General features: G+C 39.2%; 1 protein-coding gene across 1 annotated transcript in view; it reads right to left on the reverse strand.

Annotated features, from left to right (window-relative positions):
* ATRNL1 (attractin like 1) overlaps window positions 1-17,002 on the reverse strand; it is a 1,015,273-nt gene that overhangs the window by 908,988 nt on the left and 89,283 nt on the right. Inside the window, exons 2-5 of the mRNA XM_060241568.1 lie at window positions 9,653-9,736; window positions 8,681-8,794; window positions 4,752-4,880; window positions 3,967-4,175 (exon numbers count right to left, since the gene is read on the reverse strand). Coding sequence (XP_060097551.1) covers window positions 3,967-4,175; window positions 4,752-4,880; window positions 8,681-8,794; window positions 9,653-9,736 — 536 coding nt within the window. The remainder of the gene's footprint in view (window positions 1-3,966; window positions 4,176-4,751; window positions 4,881-8,680; window positions 8,795-9,652; window positions 9,737-17,002) is intronic.

Raw genomic sequence — 17,002 nt, forward strand, 5'->3', positions numbered from 1 at the left:
CCAGTACCCCTGACAGCTCCAGGGTAAAAAAGAGCAGAGAAGTTAATATAAAAGTAGAGACCCAAACCCTTATATTATGGTGACACAGAAACAGTAAGAAGAAACATAATAAATATCTCTAATTCTCAATATGGCCCTATTCGTGGATATTTATATCCAGAGACTGGAGTCATGAACAGACAAACCGGCTTTTCCTAAAAAAGCCCCAGATTGGCAGAAAAATCTGAAATCTGAAAAAGAATGCATTTAGCGTTTAAGTCCTCCTTCAAAAAATACAAGTGTGTTGAGTCTGAGGAGGGAAGCGTAGGGAGGGGAGAGGCCTCAGCTGGATATCATTGTCAGAGTTCACCCTCCAGATCAGCTATTTTCTCCAATGGAACAGATCTATGTCATCTAGAGTTCAGTTGTAATTCTGGGAGATCTCCAGGTACCACTTGAAGGTTGGTAAACTTAGGCCTGGCAGCAACCTCTGGGTGATACCACCCAACTTGCATGACTCAACTAGGACTGCCCCCCCAGTCAATCACACACATCCCTCCCCCAGGGTGCCAAAGGCTTTCTGGCAGGCTTTGAAAAGCATATTCCATCTTCCTGTGGCACCCCACTTGGAGGAGCTTGCTGGGGTAGGATGGAGAGAAACCAGCCAGCAAGACAAGATGGCAGTTATAATTTTAATTTCCCATCTAACCACCAAGAGAAAGTGGCTTTTTAAAGAGACAATAAAAACAGTCAACATATTTTGTACAAGCCCCCCAAAAATGAAAAAAAACCTCAACTAGGACTGGCTGCTTGCAACTACTCAATAGCAGCCACCACATGAAAGCCAGTATGGTGCTATGTTTTTTTTGAGGACCCAGGTTCCAATCACCACTCTGTTGTGAAAGCTCACTGGATGACTTTTGGCCAGTTATACATTCTCACCCTAACCTACCTTACAGAGTTGTTGTGAGGATAAAATGCAGCAGAAGAAAATTATATTAGCAGCTTTCAATCTTTATTATGGAAGAAAACAAAGTATAATGAAGTAAATAATGAATAGCTGCAGATGGGCAGCAGATAAAAGAGGTTGCTTGATGGGTGGGAAGGAGAGAAGGAAGCCAAGAAAGGGGAGGATTTGGAGAGGTGCTGGGGTTGGGAAAGATGAAATAGCATGTGAAGTAGGAAAAGGATATCGTGAGGTCCTGCCTCCACAAGTGCTTGCAGGTTTCCCCCATGCAACTGGGCCATAGTTTGCCTGGGTAGAGGCTGTCAGGGGGCAGGAAAAATTAGGTTAGTTGAAAAGAAGAAAAGGAAGAAGCAGAAAAAGGGGAGAGGATATGGGAGCTTTCCGAGAAGGTTAAGAGGAAATAGCAGGGATGGGGGAAATAGGATGCTTCCTGCAAGCCCTTGAGGATGCCATACTTGTCAATGTATCTCATTCTCAACATGGCTCTATCTTTGGATACTTAAATATGGTTATAGGAGCCATGAACAGACAAGACAGACCTTTCTACAAACCAGAAAACACAGCAGCCAGCCAGCCTAGGCTACTTCACAGAATTGCTGTGAGGATAAAATGGAGGAAAGGAGAATAATGTAAGCTGATTTAGGCCCCCCACTAGGGAGAAAGGTGACGTATAAATGAAATAAATATATGATAAATAAAACTGAACACTGGAGGGATCAGATTAAAAAATATTGGTTGGTGAGTGGGAAAGCAAGGAAATGGGAGGGGAAATGAGGGCTGAGAGAAGGAAAGAACTATCCACAAATTGCAATTAATGCACATACAAACCATGCACACTTTTTTACACTTGATTTTTCTTTATTTTTCTGGTAAAGATTTAGCCAATACACTATCACCAGACAGAGAACTATGGGCAGAGAACTAAAAATAACATACCTAATAGAATGTATGTCTGTGAACAGGGAATTTGTCATATCTTTACAAAACATCCAGCTATTATGATGCACTGTGTTATTACTATAGAAGGATCTCTCCTACATCAAGGGAATTTATTCAACATCTGAATCTATAATAATAATTCCCCTATGGTGGTGGCCAAATGGAGTTCTCCCATTGGCTTATGGGTGCATTCCATGCATTTAGAAAATAGGATTTTTATCAGTAATATCAGTATGGCTGAAGAGCAAAAAGCTGGATTGTTCTGTATCTTTCAGTGCTCCCTTAGGTGTGGCATGGTAATTCTGATTGCAAGCAAGAACCTTAGAATTGCTACAGATCTATGCACTGGAAGAGACAATGCAGAATCAACTATCAAGTGCAATGTAAAACAGGATTGTTTAGATTGATTTACTTGACTTTCACAACCTTGATGTTCATCCCAAAGTATCCACCAGATGTCACAATTGCTCAGAAAGACCAGTTGTACTACCACAGGTTTTAGTGACTATTTCCCAATTTACCTGATCCCAGAAAGAATAGACCTGCTGTCTGAATTCTTTTTAGTAGCATGTGTCATGTTATTCCCTTTTATCTTTTTGTACCAAGCAACAAAACTGAAAACTGAACATTCACTGGATCGAAATCTTTCTCTCAGCAAATAGCATAGTACTATGTTATAATTCTTCAAACAATCCTGCAAAAGGAGTTAAATATTAAAAATGAACCACCCACTCACACATAATCTAACTGCATGTCAGGAGACATTTCACTTTTTCTAATGAAGAGCATACCTGCCACTGCAACTCATATACAGAAGCATTTTGTCCTCTCCTTCTCCATTTCCTAGTTTATACTTCTAGCTACTTCCCATTAACCCCTTTTCCGCTCTGCTTTAGCCCCTGCTGCTATCACATTTGGCACTCTTCTTATGTCATGCTCTCTTCCCCTCCTCCCATTCTTTTATCAATACATGCTATTATTTTCTCTTTATACTTCTTAGTGCCCTTTCCAAGAACCATATGTGACCACTCTTGGCAATGGAACTAATTTCCAGAAGTTACACGTAGCTCTTTCCACAGCAGGCACATTGCATTGTCAAGCCTGTCTTGCCATACATTCTTTGAGTGGTATAGGTTATAACAGCTTAAAGAAGGATTGGTTGCATCTGAGGAAAACCGTTGTCTCACATTTTCAAACTATTATCTATTGTCACAAAAAGTAGACACTTCTTTTAAAAACAAAGCAAAGTTTAGAGAGTTCTAACATCTTTGTTACCCAAAAGAAGCTTATAATATTTTAGAAAATGAAGCAACTAAGTTTTTATATGAAAATACATACTGAACATACCAGTACACAGGAATAACTAATTCAGTAGGAAAACCAATTAAAATTAAAGAATATCTCCTGCTACAACCCCAGTCTCCCATTTCTCCTCATGTCATGGTACCCAAACTCAAACTTTGATTCCTAACATGGGAAGTTTAGTAGGACCAGGCATTCAGCTGCACCTACAGCTCCAGGGCTGATAAAGCCTAGTGCTTCCACTGCTGCAATGTCATAATATTCTTCTCCAATAGTCACCAGAAACCAATAGCAAAGGTTCCAGGCACTGAAGCAGCAATACGCCAAATCAAGAGATGCTGGCTAAGCCATATCAGTGTTTAAAAGAAATATACTTGAAAGTCTCCTTCTAAGGAAGAAAATGTCCCATGCTTGCAGAAATCTGCTCAAGAACTAACACCCAAAAATGCAAGGAGAAAAAAAATGTTAAGATCATCATTGTGTTTTGTGAAACGAAGAAATATTAGGCAATGAAGTAGAAATATCTGATATATTCCACACATGCCATTTTAAAACACATCAAAAGCCACCAACTCAAAAATAGTTGGATTGCTTAAACTACTAAGCATCAGCATATTTATCTATTCATATGTCTAGCCTAACCCATCTGGAACTTCAAGGAGCAACAATAATTTAAAACTGAACTGAGATACAAAACAAAGCTCGAGACTGTTGATTCATGGGGTGTGTAAGCAGCTCAGAGTGAGGCAGCAACTCTCAGGAAATTCTTGCCAACTCACCTTGCCAACTGTCATTGCACACACACAGTTTTTCTCCTGTCAAATCACAGTAGCCATGATCAGGACTCCCACAGTTAGCTTTACAGTAAGGAATATCACAGGCTTCTCCCTTCCAATACTTATCACATTCACAATATACCTGGCTTGGAATGGAGTTGCTAGTTGTGCACTTTCCATGCCCTGAGCAATTATTGGGACATGAATTAATTCTGTAATAATCAAGATGGGAAAAAAGAAATAAGCTGTATTAACATGCAAATAATAATAGTTTACGGTAAGAGACTCTTCACTATATTATCAATTGGAAGGTAACAATATCTTAAGAACCGCAATCCTCAGATGACTTGCCCCAACATTCATTATCTCTCTGAAGTTAAATACCAACCTCTGATGAGCCATTCAATAGCACAATCAGAAATTGAAACCAAGTACTAGTCAAGGATTAAATGCTTCATAGATGCTTTCATATTTTCACCATCATATATGTTACTTTAGTGATATATAATTAAGACTGGGGAGGCATCTGTGTGTAAGAAAGGGGAAGCTCAGACAATCATGAGCTAAAAATATCTTTCTGTTCAGTGAATGGTCAAAGATGATAGCAGTTTAGCTGGACTTTTTCATAATTTCTTCATAATCTGCATGAAACTTAATGCATCTGTTTTTTTGTGAAAATCCCAATTTACATACATTCTTCAAATACGTTATGCTCCAAATTTTATTTATAAGTAGAATGATATCTCTGCAGATTAGTAAACAAAAACATGACTGATAAAATAACTTACGAGTAAAAAATATTAAATCCTGTTAGATTATAAGCAGCATCACTAAAAAAGTGTAGCAATGCATAGCCAGATGTAGTAACTACTTCAGGAACAGTTTCATTTCCACGAACTTCCGGAACTATAAGACCACTGCCAAAAAAAAATTACACGAGAGCTTTATGTTACCAATCATATCAACAATAAAATGTAACAAACTTGATTAATCATATGTATGGTCAGGAAAAAAACAGAGCAGATGTTCCAGAGCCTCAGCCCACAGCACTCATTAAAGCAAAGTAAGAAATTCATGCATATTGCGTGAGACAGGATTTTCTAATAGTTTTTCATTTTAAAGATCTGCCTCAAGTTTGTATACATTAGAATCTGAATTTTAGCAGATAACTGTTCAAAGAAAGTACTGCTTGGTCTTCAAGATTACATAAGAATCCTTTTACTTGGTATATAAAAAACAAAATAATGTAAGAAAGCAAACATTATTTTTTAAAACTCTAGAGGTGATTTAAATATTAACATGGGAAGCTGCAATCTGTGCAATCAGGATTGGGGCCAAAGTGATACACAGAATAAAGCCTAATTTATTAATGTCTACTACAAATCTGAGAACTTTGCATCTCTTAAAAGAGACATCTACATATCAGTAAAAGGTATGAAAACTCTGATTCTAAAACCAAGAGTTGTTGGCAACTTTTTGACTAGTCCAACAAACAGGAGTACAAAAATGGTGGCAGCTCTGATTTTAAAAAATCCACTATCCATGGTGTAATCTTGCAGTTGTAAAAATATTTACAGGATTGCCTATATTAGATTGTATGGACCGGCATTAAGTACATAGAAATCTGTCATATTTCCTGTTTTATAATAAAAGCATTTTCACTATTTTAACTCTGTGTTTTACAATGTAATTACTGTTCCCAAATATTTGTTTTGAAGGTGTGAAAATATGCCTTTTTTCTTGAGAGGTTTGAAATGACCTCCACTTTGAGTGCAGAGAACAGGACAGAGTGGGGGAGTCAGTGCAACTGCTTTCCAGCTAACCTTCGACAAATGCTGAATAGGACTAGGAGGAGAGATAATGGGTGGCTCAAGAAAGATCTCCTTCCTTCAAGCAGGAAACAGAGATTGGAGGATTTTAGACTAGAACAGATCCAAGAATAATCTCCAGAAAGAAACCTTAGGAAATGCTTCTCTGACCTGGTGTGACCTGGTCAGTGGGTAGAGAAACAGATATGATAAAAATTCCTTGCAACAGGAAGGAGGTCTCTTTTCCTTGAGTCCATGAGAGGACACAGACTTCTGTACCTTGATCATGTGTTTGCCTCAAGAGCTGGAGGAAACTTCAAGGTTATGGTACTCCACAGGGATCTGTAACATCCTAAGAAAAAGGAGCCTGTCCTATTTCAACATCTGATAGAACATGTACAGAAGGAGGGACAGAGGATTTGCATTTTACCTATTTCTTTTGTATCCCTTGCTCAGTTTGGTGCTGTGCTAGAAGTATGCTTGTAAACATTTTCTTTTTAATAAGTATCTTATAACTTTGGGTGCTGGTAGTGGTTCTCTGTACCACATAGACCTCCACTGTCTCAGATGCACTATTTTAAGAAGGGCCCAAAGAGTAAAGCCAGCAGTTGTCAAGTGGCTATTCTTCCAGAGGCATGCAAGGCAGTAAACTGTCCCTATAGCAACCAGACACTGGGCAGTGGAAGACACAGAGGAAAGGTCTCAGAACTTGGAAGGGAAGCTGGGAGTCCTCCTGACCCTCTCAGTGGGCAATTTCTGCAACAGGTCAGATGGTGGTGGCAAGCAACCCCAAAGAGACTGTAAAGCCTCTCCTTGGAGAAAAACCTTGGAGGGCAGGCCAGACCACTGCAGGTCCATTCTGCCACAGAAGAGTCAAACAAGAGTTCAAAAAATGTAAAGGTTTTGAATCCTATGTATTATTCAAGTAAATATTGGTATGACAGCCACTGCCACCCTAACACACCAGCAATTACTCCCTTCAGTTTTGGGAATGCAACAATTTTATAAGATATCAAAACCCCAAAATGTTTCATTCTTTATGAGGTAAATAGTTTGACATAGTTTGACATGTAAAAACAACTTAGCCCAAGCAAGTATTGAGAGAAACAATATAGAAAGAATACAGCACTTTTAAAGGATAAGAACCTGTGGTCTTTGTTATTCATGAAATACAGCATTTAAGATAAAACACACTTAAAATTTTTATATGTGGAAACTGGTACTGGGAAAACTATAGCTCAGGTTTTAATTGGATCAACAATTAGTAGTAGTTGACACTTAGAGAAATGCTCTGGCTTTAATCAAGAGCTCTACACATTTTGTTGAAAAAATATATATACACACACACACACACACACACTGGTAGTGGTTCTAATATATATATTAGCACCATCATTTGGAAACTATGGAGCAGGTTAAGGTAGCATAAGGTAGCCCCGTGGCGCAGAGTGGTAAACTCTGCTCACGACCTGAGCTCAATCCCGGTGGAAACTGGGTTTCAGGTAGCCGGCTCGAGGTTGACTTAGCCTTCCATCCTTCCAAGGTCGGTAAAATGAGTACCCAGCTTGCTGGGGGGAAAGCGTAGATGACTGGGGCAGGCAATGGCAAACCACCCCATAAAAAGTCTGTTGTGTAAACATTGTGAAAGCAATGTCACCCCATAGTTGGAAATGACTGGTGCTTGCACAGGGGACTACCTTTTTAAGGTAGCATATTGCAAAAATCACAGAGTTGCACCCTATCAGCTTTTCTGCAAGTGGCAGAGAAGTAATCTTGCCCAATTCCCTTCTTCACTTCAGCCCCCCACCATGGATTTTTAGGTATGCAAGTCCAGAATCCCCAGAACAGCATTTTTTTGGGGGGAGGGGGGCTTCTTCGGCAAATAAAAACACCAGAAAGTTCCTACCTTTAAAAAAAAATCTGGGCACTATTAATACATATTTCCCTCTTGCACCCTTCACACATTTACTTTGTTAAAGAAACAATTATATGCTGAATGGCCCTAGTCTTGCGGTATATATGCCTTGAAGACAAGTTGATTGCAGAGCTGATAGGATGGTGATGTTCTGTAAGTTACATTCCCACTTACAAACAGTTCAAATTCAAATCAATTTCAACAATCAGTACGACTTCATTAAAATTGGGGAAGGACAATGGCTCAGTGGTAGAGCATCTGATTGGTAAGCAGAAGATCCCAGGTTCAATCCTGGCATCTCCAAAAAAGGGTCTAGGCAAATAGGTGTGAAAAACCTTAGCTTGAGACCCTGGAGAGCCGCTGCCAGTCTGAGTAGACAATACTGACTTTGATGGACTGAGGGTCTGATTCAGTATAAGGCAGCTTCATGCGTTCATGTGTTCATTCAGGGTTAAAGGAATCAACTTTTGAGCATTTACACAGAGTGGGTATCAGCTTTGGCTATCTATTCTGATAAATGCTGACTGCAAGGCAGTGAAAATGACACAAACTCAAAATGCTTTTCATGTTTAACTGAGAATGGAGAAATAATTTCAGGTCAAGAGGGCTCACCTCATAATTAAAGTGAGCATTAAGAACTGAAGAAATCATATTTGAATTTTAGTAGAATAAGAAGTATTTCACACTATATTAGGCACAAAGATTGTTCTGACCCTTAAAAGCCCAAATAAAAAATACTAGTGTTCTTGATTCTGTTTGTTAAATGGGGGAAACTTGGGCTAGGGAGAATACATGGGGGAAATGAACTTAAAAATGTGGATTTACTGGGGGCGAGGGAAACAATATGGTAAACAGGGACAAAGATGACCTTATCTAAACGGAAAATTAAAGAAAAAACAACAATATTAGCAAATTTAAATGCTCTAATTCTAACTTTCCACTTAAACATAGCTATTTTTATTATAATAAAAACTGCTAAAACTGAAGTACTTACCTAAATACAGCTATTAAAGGTGCATATATTGAATCTCCATCATAAACATACATATGATCCCAACTACATTCTGTAGCAAAATGATTAAATCTTAATCTTAAAACTGAATTAGCACTAGAAGAGAAGAGAAAAATAGTAAGTATATAAGTAACAGCTGTTCAGAAATAGCATCTGCTCTAATGAAATACAATATATGTACAGTCATATAATATCATTTAATGGCAAGTATTCTTTTTGATGATAGTTATTACCTTGGTTGTTTGAAATTTAGTTTGCTCTTTCATTCACTCCACTGCATGGTTTACAGTATTACATTACAAAATACATCATCTAAGGAATGTGCATTGTTAAAATATGAAGACAAGTTAATGTACAGCTTATAGACAGAAATTTCACTTAGCAGGAAATACAAAAATCTAAACTATCAGAAAGGAACAGTTATAGTGAGATTATTTTATCTTTGAATACGCCAGTTTCATAAAAGAAACATTTTACAATAAGTACATGTCCATTAGCAGTAGTTAAAAATCTATAAAAAAAATGGCTCACAAATTAAGGATATGCTGCATCCTGGCCCAAGAGGTATGTCTGTTAAACAATGATTCTAAAACTCAACTGAAGCAAAAACCTTCTTATTTGGGAATTCAACATGAAGCAGAAATAGAAATGCTATACAAAATGAATGTACACATGAAATCACTCTATGCACATAGGATACCAACCTCCAGGTAGAACCTGGAAATCTCCCAAAATTACCACTGTTCTCCAGATGACCAAAATCAGTTTCCCTGGAGAAAACTATTGCTTTGGAGAGTGGACTTTATGGTGTTATATACTGGTGAGGTCCTTCCCCTCCTCAAATTCCACAATCCCCTGGCTCCATCCCCAAATCTATAGGTGTCTCCCAACCCAGAGTTGGCAGTCCTATATGCACATGATTTGAGTAGAAGTTAATGTAAATAATATACTTACTATCCTTCAATTAACCATGTACATTTTGTTTTGTATTTATAATTTATTGGTCCATCTGTTAAGTATCCAGAAGGCTCTGTTAACCTACAAAACAATAACCCAAGGATAATTAGATTTTAAAACAATAGTCATTTTTTTCCTTTTTAACAAACATAATATCCAAAAAGGTAATGCAAAATGAAACAAAAACTTAGAAGAAAAAACACACGCTTCAAACAGAAATAAAAAGTAGTACGACAAAGGAGATATAATAATATTATTCAATCACTTTTCCAACAAGTACTGCCTAAAGTTGCTTACAATGAAATAATAAAACCACCATAAAATCAAGGCATAAAGATATCCTGAGAAGCACTAAAACTGAGCAGTATAGAAGATTTACTATGTAGCATATGCTTCCTGAAAAAGAAATGTCTTGTGGACATCATAAAATGAAGGGCTTAAAAGAGGCTACTTTTCCAGAGCAGTCCCACATAGAACATTACAGTAATAAATCCAAGATAATTAGCAATGAACGAATGACAACTTCCAGGACTCTGGACCAAAACAGGTGGAAGATCAAGGAACAGATTTTAATCCTGATTAGATCACAGCATGTGAGGGAGAGAGTATTTAACCCTTTCTCTACATTTTAGTATTAGCTCTGGAAATAGAACCCCCCCCCCCCCCACACACACACACCCTGCCTCCATGTTTCCTCTTCCAGCACTAATAGCAGTGGGAGAGAACAGTTAAACTCTATACTGCCAATTCTAATAGAGGTTTCACACCCAGTAGCAGATTGTCCTGTTAGCTGACTAGGAAAGCTACTAACAGAGAAACTGTGAATTTTGCAGCCATGTGGCTGGCAGGCAAATACACAGTTTTCAACAGCCATGATGGCATGCAAGCTGAACCTCACCACTGTCCAATTTTGCAGCTATGTGATGGCTGTGGTAGTTGATAACCTACTGACTTAGACAAACAGCAAATAGTATTTTTTTTAAAGCCACAGTTTTTATTTATGATCATTGGCTGGCTGGCTGGTTTACAAACAGCAATGATAGGTTAGGGTGGAGGATGGAGGTAGACCAGGACCAGTGTTCCCTCTAAGCTGAGTTAGCGTGAGCTAGCTCACAGATTTTTAGCCTCCAGTTCACACATTTTTGTCATAGCTCAGGAAAAATGGCCCCAGAGCACAATAATTTATACAGTAGCCCACAACTTTAATGCTAGTAGCTCACAACTTTAATACCAGTAGCTCACAAAGTAGAATTTTTGCTCACAAGACTCTGCAGCTTAGAGAGAACATTGACCAGGACTGCCATCAGGCTGTATGAGAATATGCACATCTGGAATACTACCAAATGCACTAAATGTTCAAAGAAACCAACCAAGTAAGCTTCATTTTGAACAACACAACAACAAAAAATGGGTTCCCCGCATGCAACTGTCAAACAGAACATGAGCCAAGCTATCATTTTTAAAGCAACTCTAGGTCCTAGTGAGCCATCATCCTACACAGTCACTTGTACCAAGCCAGTGGCAGTGTCAACCAATGTTCCCTCTAAACTGCAGAGTCTTGTGAGCAAAAATTCTACTTTGTGAGAACTACTGAAATTAAAGTTGTGAGCTACTGGCTTTAAAGTTGTGAGCTACTGCATAAATTAGTATGCTCTGGTGTCATCCTTCCTGAGCTAAGACAAAAATGTGTGAGCTGAAGGCTAAAAATCTGTGAGCTAGCTCATGCTAACTCAGCTTAGAGGGAACACTGGTGCCAACATGTATAGGCACATATAATGTCTCCTTGAACATTGCAGTTGGCTGGATCCATGATCACTTGTATATGACATGGGCAATGCAGGATACAGCAGTTGAGCAAGCCTGTGCTCTTCTTTGTTCCTGGCTCTTACTCATTGGTATAGATAATTGAGTCAGGTCCATTGTGCCTAGACATGAGAATCAGATGAAAAATTTAAAAAGTAGTCTGGGTTCTTTCCCTGGTTCCTTGAGTCATGATTCATCCTTAGACCCTTGTTGTATTTGGTGCCTTTTGAGGAAGATGGGGAAGATGGTGATGCTTATGAACTAGGGCAGGGGTGTCAAACATGTGGCCTAGGGGGTGGATCAGGCCCCCAGAGTGTAAGAAAAAGCCCCCTACTTTTCATACACATGGACATCGTGATCACCAGTATGGTTGCCAGGGTGCCTGGAGTTTTGACTCGCATGCATCTGCTCTAAGAAGTGGACTTTGCCCACGTTTTCTAAGGCTTATGTGGATACTATAAGCCTCAGCTTTGCAGCAGCATTCTACATCTCTGGATGGGTGTTAGCCAGAACTACAGACGAGCTTCCAGCTGTTCCTTGTGTGCCCAGTCTTGGCCGCTGCAGTGGAAGAAGCCACGCCACCATGAACTGTACAGGCAAACAGTTTCCAGCCTGTTTCCATGAACCAAAGGCTAACACCGCCAGAATCCATCTTGTTTTTCTGACTCCATATCCAACAGCTGCTTCAATTTCTACATAAGGCAATCAAGCTTATCTTAGGTGTGGATCCTGCCAGACCGCCTAAGCCTTTGTCTAACGGAACTCAAGACAAAGACTGGTGCCGAGAAGAAGACTGAACGAGAGGAAGACCCTCTTCAGCCAGAGCCAAGTTCCTTTGTGTAAAATGGGTGTTACCTTAGGTAGCAATTTGGCCATCTATTGTCACCTTTTTAGATAAGTTTGGTAAACTCAAGCACACCTCCACCCAGTAATTACCCCCATTCTTTTCCCCATTTTGGAGCCTCACCCTAGTACATTGCAACCTGAAAGTCCAACCAGGTACCCCTGGACCAAGCTTGTTCATTGGTCAGTCATGGGCACCCAATTAGGTGCCACCAATTAACTTGTTATTGGGTACTGCAGAAGTCCAGCCCTCCCATCCCCTGAGGGTCCAAGGTTGTCTATTTAACCTCTGACCCAGCTCCACTCATGTGTGCATCTAGCAGTACCCTAGTTCCTCTGCCTAGATCCATCCCCGATTCCTGATCAGTTTTGGGTCCATTTCCCCCGTCCTCTATCATCACCATTGGAGCCTTCTTGAAGACTATGATCGGTAATTATCACCCTGTTTGTCTACCCATATGTTGTCTCTATATCTCTCTCTATATTTCCTAGGACTGTATGAATGATTTTATGAGTATTTTATCTTGTATGCAAGCCTATATTTTTCTGGAATAAATTGTAATTGTTTTACTTAATTAGAGTCCCTAATATTTTTAAGCATTAATTTCTGGATGCGGAATCCTGTATACACAGGATTAAGCCAGGTGCCCACCTGACAATTCCCCATCCTCTTTTTGAGGGCATTTTGGCTTACAAGAGGGTTCCTATCAGGCCTGTGAGCAAGTCTGCTTTCTTCTCTCTCTTGCTTCCTTCTTTGGCACAGCTTGCTTTGCCAGGCTTGTTCAATCGCACAGGAGCTACAGAGCAAAGCCTCTGTTTTCTCCATTGGCTGAGGTTCCTCCCTTGCAGAGGAAGGGGAGTAGGGAGAACTTACTTTACCAGGCTGTCTCAATCATGCAGCAGCGCTACTGAGCCAGGCCTCTTTTTCTTCTATTGGTTGAGGCTACTCCTTTTCTCTATCCCCTGGGGAGGGAGGGAAAGAGCCAGATCTTCCTTTGCCCAGTTCCCTTGATCACATGGGAAAGATGCAAAATCTTTAACTGTGTTTGTATGTGCCCTTTATAAAGTTTATATCTCCGCTACCTGACATTACATTTTATGACACACATAGCCCAGCTTGACAAGCCCGTTTATGTCAGATCCGGCCCTCATAGCAAATGAGTTCGACACCCCTAGGGTTCCCCCCTCCCCTTTCTACCCATTCCTATAGCCACAAACTACCACATCTAAGTCTGCAGTTCAAGTAGGACTGAGAAGGGCTCTACCACCCAGCTCTGATGCACCCATAAAAGACATCCCTTCTGTGAACTCAACATCATTGCAGTTATCCCCAGTTGTGCTGCACTACGAACAGGCAGAGAGCCCTTGCCTGTTTCAAACTACTAATCTATGTTTTGACATCAAAACAGATGTGGTTGGCTTCTTTGCCATCTGACACAGAATAATTTGTGGCTTTTCCCCTCACCACTGCTGTGAAGGACCAAACTGGCTGCAAAAGCATGCCTAGGCACTTTCCATCTTCCCAGAGAACAGAGCCACTCCATCAGCAGTCACCTTTCCAGCAGTATAAATGAGTGACAGAAATGGGCGACAGAGGGAACAGGAGTAGGTAGAAGAATAAATAACGTGTGTTTTTTTTTAAGGCATATGAAGGACCAAGTTAAAGACAAAAGGAACACACGGTAAAAGGAACACACAAAGAAAGAAAACAACCCTAGAGAGAAAATCTCTTTCAACTCTCTTCTGAGCATGTGCTGACAGAGATCTCACAAATACAAAACTGAAGATGGATGGGTATTCTCTCCCCAACTACAGACTGAACCTCCTCCAGAGATTGTGGATAGCGATGTACCCATATGCTGCTCCCTTCTCAAGTGAAAAAATTGTGTTTCACAGACTGGGTGATCTCTGCACCCTGCTAACTTGACTGAATCTGATGGAAGATCAATCTTCCCTATTTTTCAAATACAAAAGCAGTAGCAAGACATAAAAGAACTAATCTTACCTACCCAAGGCTACCATATAGTTACAAAGTTGCTTGGAGGTAGGGAGCAAACAAGAAGAATGAAGCAATCCAAAGTATGATTTGCATGTAGCTTGCAGTGGTCAAACACTTGGCGAATAAGTTTGCCTAAGAGTTCTTAATATACCTGGCAAGAATTGTCTGCTGACCCAAAACAATTATACAGTATTATGAAATAAAGGACAACCAGCAACCTTAATGCAGATCCGTCTTGACAAATCCCAGGTACCAGATCACCATGGTGCCTAATATTTTCAATAGGATATAATAAAGTAAGAACTTTATTATAGCAGCAATCCTCAGTAGAAGTACAAAGCATATTTACAATTTCATGTTGTAATGTTCTATTGTATGACACAGAAATGCAAGTATGAAAAGTTTTTGTGAAAACTTAAAAAAACTTTATACCAGTTGCTTTCTATACTGGCTCCAATATTCAATTAAGTGCATCTTATAAAGCAATAATGAAATTATCAGAAATTGGGGAGAAGTCAGGTTAGGGTTAGAGCTTAGCTTCTTCCAGTGGTAATCACGACATTGTGTCATTTATTTATATAGTACATTTTTGTCATAGCTTTAAAAAAATTATGAGAGATCATGAAGAGTTTAGGATGAGGTTTTGTTGTAACAATAACTAAAAATGTGGTCATTGAAATATAAAACTCTAAAGGCTAAAAAGGAAACTGGGTCCTAAATGTTGAGGCTAGCTCCTAGCATCAAAGAAAATTTACTGAGGCTTGCTTTAATATATTCCAAAAGGTAGAAGGAAGTTTAGAAATGTTGTGAGGAATATACAACCAGCATCCATGTTACAGAATGACTACAAAACACTTTATTTACCCATAATACAGCTACTGTTATTTTAGGTTCCATTGAATGTGACAGATATTCATTTACACTGTGTTTCTGCCAGCTTCATACTCAAGATACACATATTTCCTGCAGCCTTCAGTAAAACAGTGTAAGTGATACAAGGGTCATTTCTATTACATTCAGCCCACTGGTACCAGTAAATTGCCAACTACTTTACCATTTCAATGCAGACTGATTTTTTGGATAACAATTTTCAGAGGAAAAGTGGATAACCTTTGATTAAGCTCAGTTCCCCTACAAGGTAATAACAGATATACTTTTTGGTATTCATCATGACTAAAAGAATACGAATGACTGCCATCATTTCAAACATATACTACCATTTTATCTGGTCTAATATTTGTCTCATATGAAACAGAAAACTTTCACAAATTCTTCATTTCAAATCCCAGATTTCAGATCCACTGTATTATCATTTTATGGTAATGTTTATAAGCAAATCCTAACCAAAATAAATCGGAATATAATGAAAAACCTAACAACTGTTGCCAGCACAATTCCATGTAAGAGTTCAAAATGTCATGTGATTTAAAATGCTACACTGTAGTTGCTCTAAAAGTTTGTTTGCCCTGACAAGCTTAATATTGGCAACCTTAATACAAGAACTAGACTGGAATAAGCCAAGCAACTTGACTGCCTTAAGTGTATGCTGCTGCTGTGGGAATCTTGAAGAAATATTAGTAAGCAGGGCTTTTTTTGTTAAAAAAAACAGCAGGAACTTATCTGCATATTAGGCCATACCCCCTGCCACTAAGTCAGTCGGAACTGTATTCCTGTGTGTTCTTGCTCAAAAAAAGCCCAGTTAGTAAGGAATGAACTGCTATATTAGAATGAGAAAATGACAGCTGAGACTCTGCTCAGACACTGCATTCTCTTTGGGAATGAAACCTGACGTCCTTTCCTTCCTAAAACCGGTGGCTAGCCGCTATACAATACTATAGTAAAAACCGTTAACTCTTGTTATAATAGACATATACAGTAAGCAGTTATCTGTCCAGGCAACTATTTGTCCAAGTACCTTTTGCTAGGAAAGCATAAATATTTTTTGAACAACAAAGCTTATGTAATGGAAGGGAGGATATAACTTAAAGCTACTTTCCAGAAAGATGGCCAACACTTTTATTCTTATAGATGGGCTGGGAAATAGCAAAAACACCAAGCCAATTTCCTGTTTGGATTAATCTGTCAGTTGCCCTAATATATTGTTTTTGTTCTCTTGCCCTTTTACGCTCATCTCTGAGTTATACACATGGCACTTTTCAATGCAGTGTTCAAAACTCATTAATCTATACTTTTCAATTGATTGGTCAACAATTGTACCTGTACCTAAATTCTGATTTGCCCAGAAAGAGAACTCCCAAAATAGCAGAAAATTCATGAGGCAGCTGTGGTACAGCTCTGCATCATGATTTTTGTGCCCAGAGATTACACCACCATGTTGGGGCGCAGAGGAGATGAAAGGTGATAGATGTGTGGTCTCTTAACATTCCAGTCTCAGACCCATTTCTAGGGAGAAGAATGTGTATGCTTTTGTAAGTGAAGAATAGCCAGCAACTACTTTTTATGCTCCTTTACTAGTGTTCCGTTTTAATACCACCTGCTTCTAGACTGTTCCCCAATAGCTCAGCTTTCTAGGATATGCAAATCGTTAATAAAGCTTTTAAAATCCTTAATCTCTGGGTTTATTCAAGAAGAAACTTGGGAAATCTTGCTCATGTGAACTAGAGTGTTTGGACAGGTTTACTAAATAGCCAGTGCTGAAAGGATAGTTCCAACAGAGACACAAGAAGCAAAGACAAGGCAAG

This window comes from Heteronotia binoei, chromosome 6 (genome assembly GCF_032191835.1).
Source record: "Heteronotia binoei isolate CCM8104 ecotype False Entrance Well chromosome 6, APGP_CSIRO_Hbin_v1, whole genome shotgun sequence".
In the NCBI taxonomy this organism is placed as follows: domain Eukaryota; kingdom Metazoa; phylum Chordata; class Lepidosauria; order Squamata; family Gekkonidae; genus Heteronotia; species Heteronotia binoei.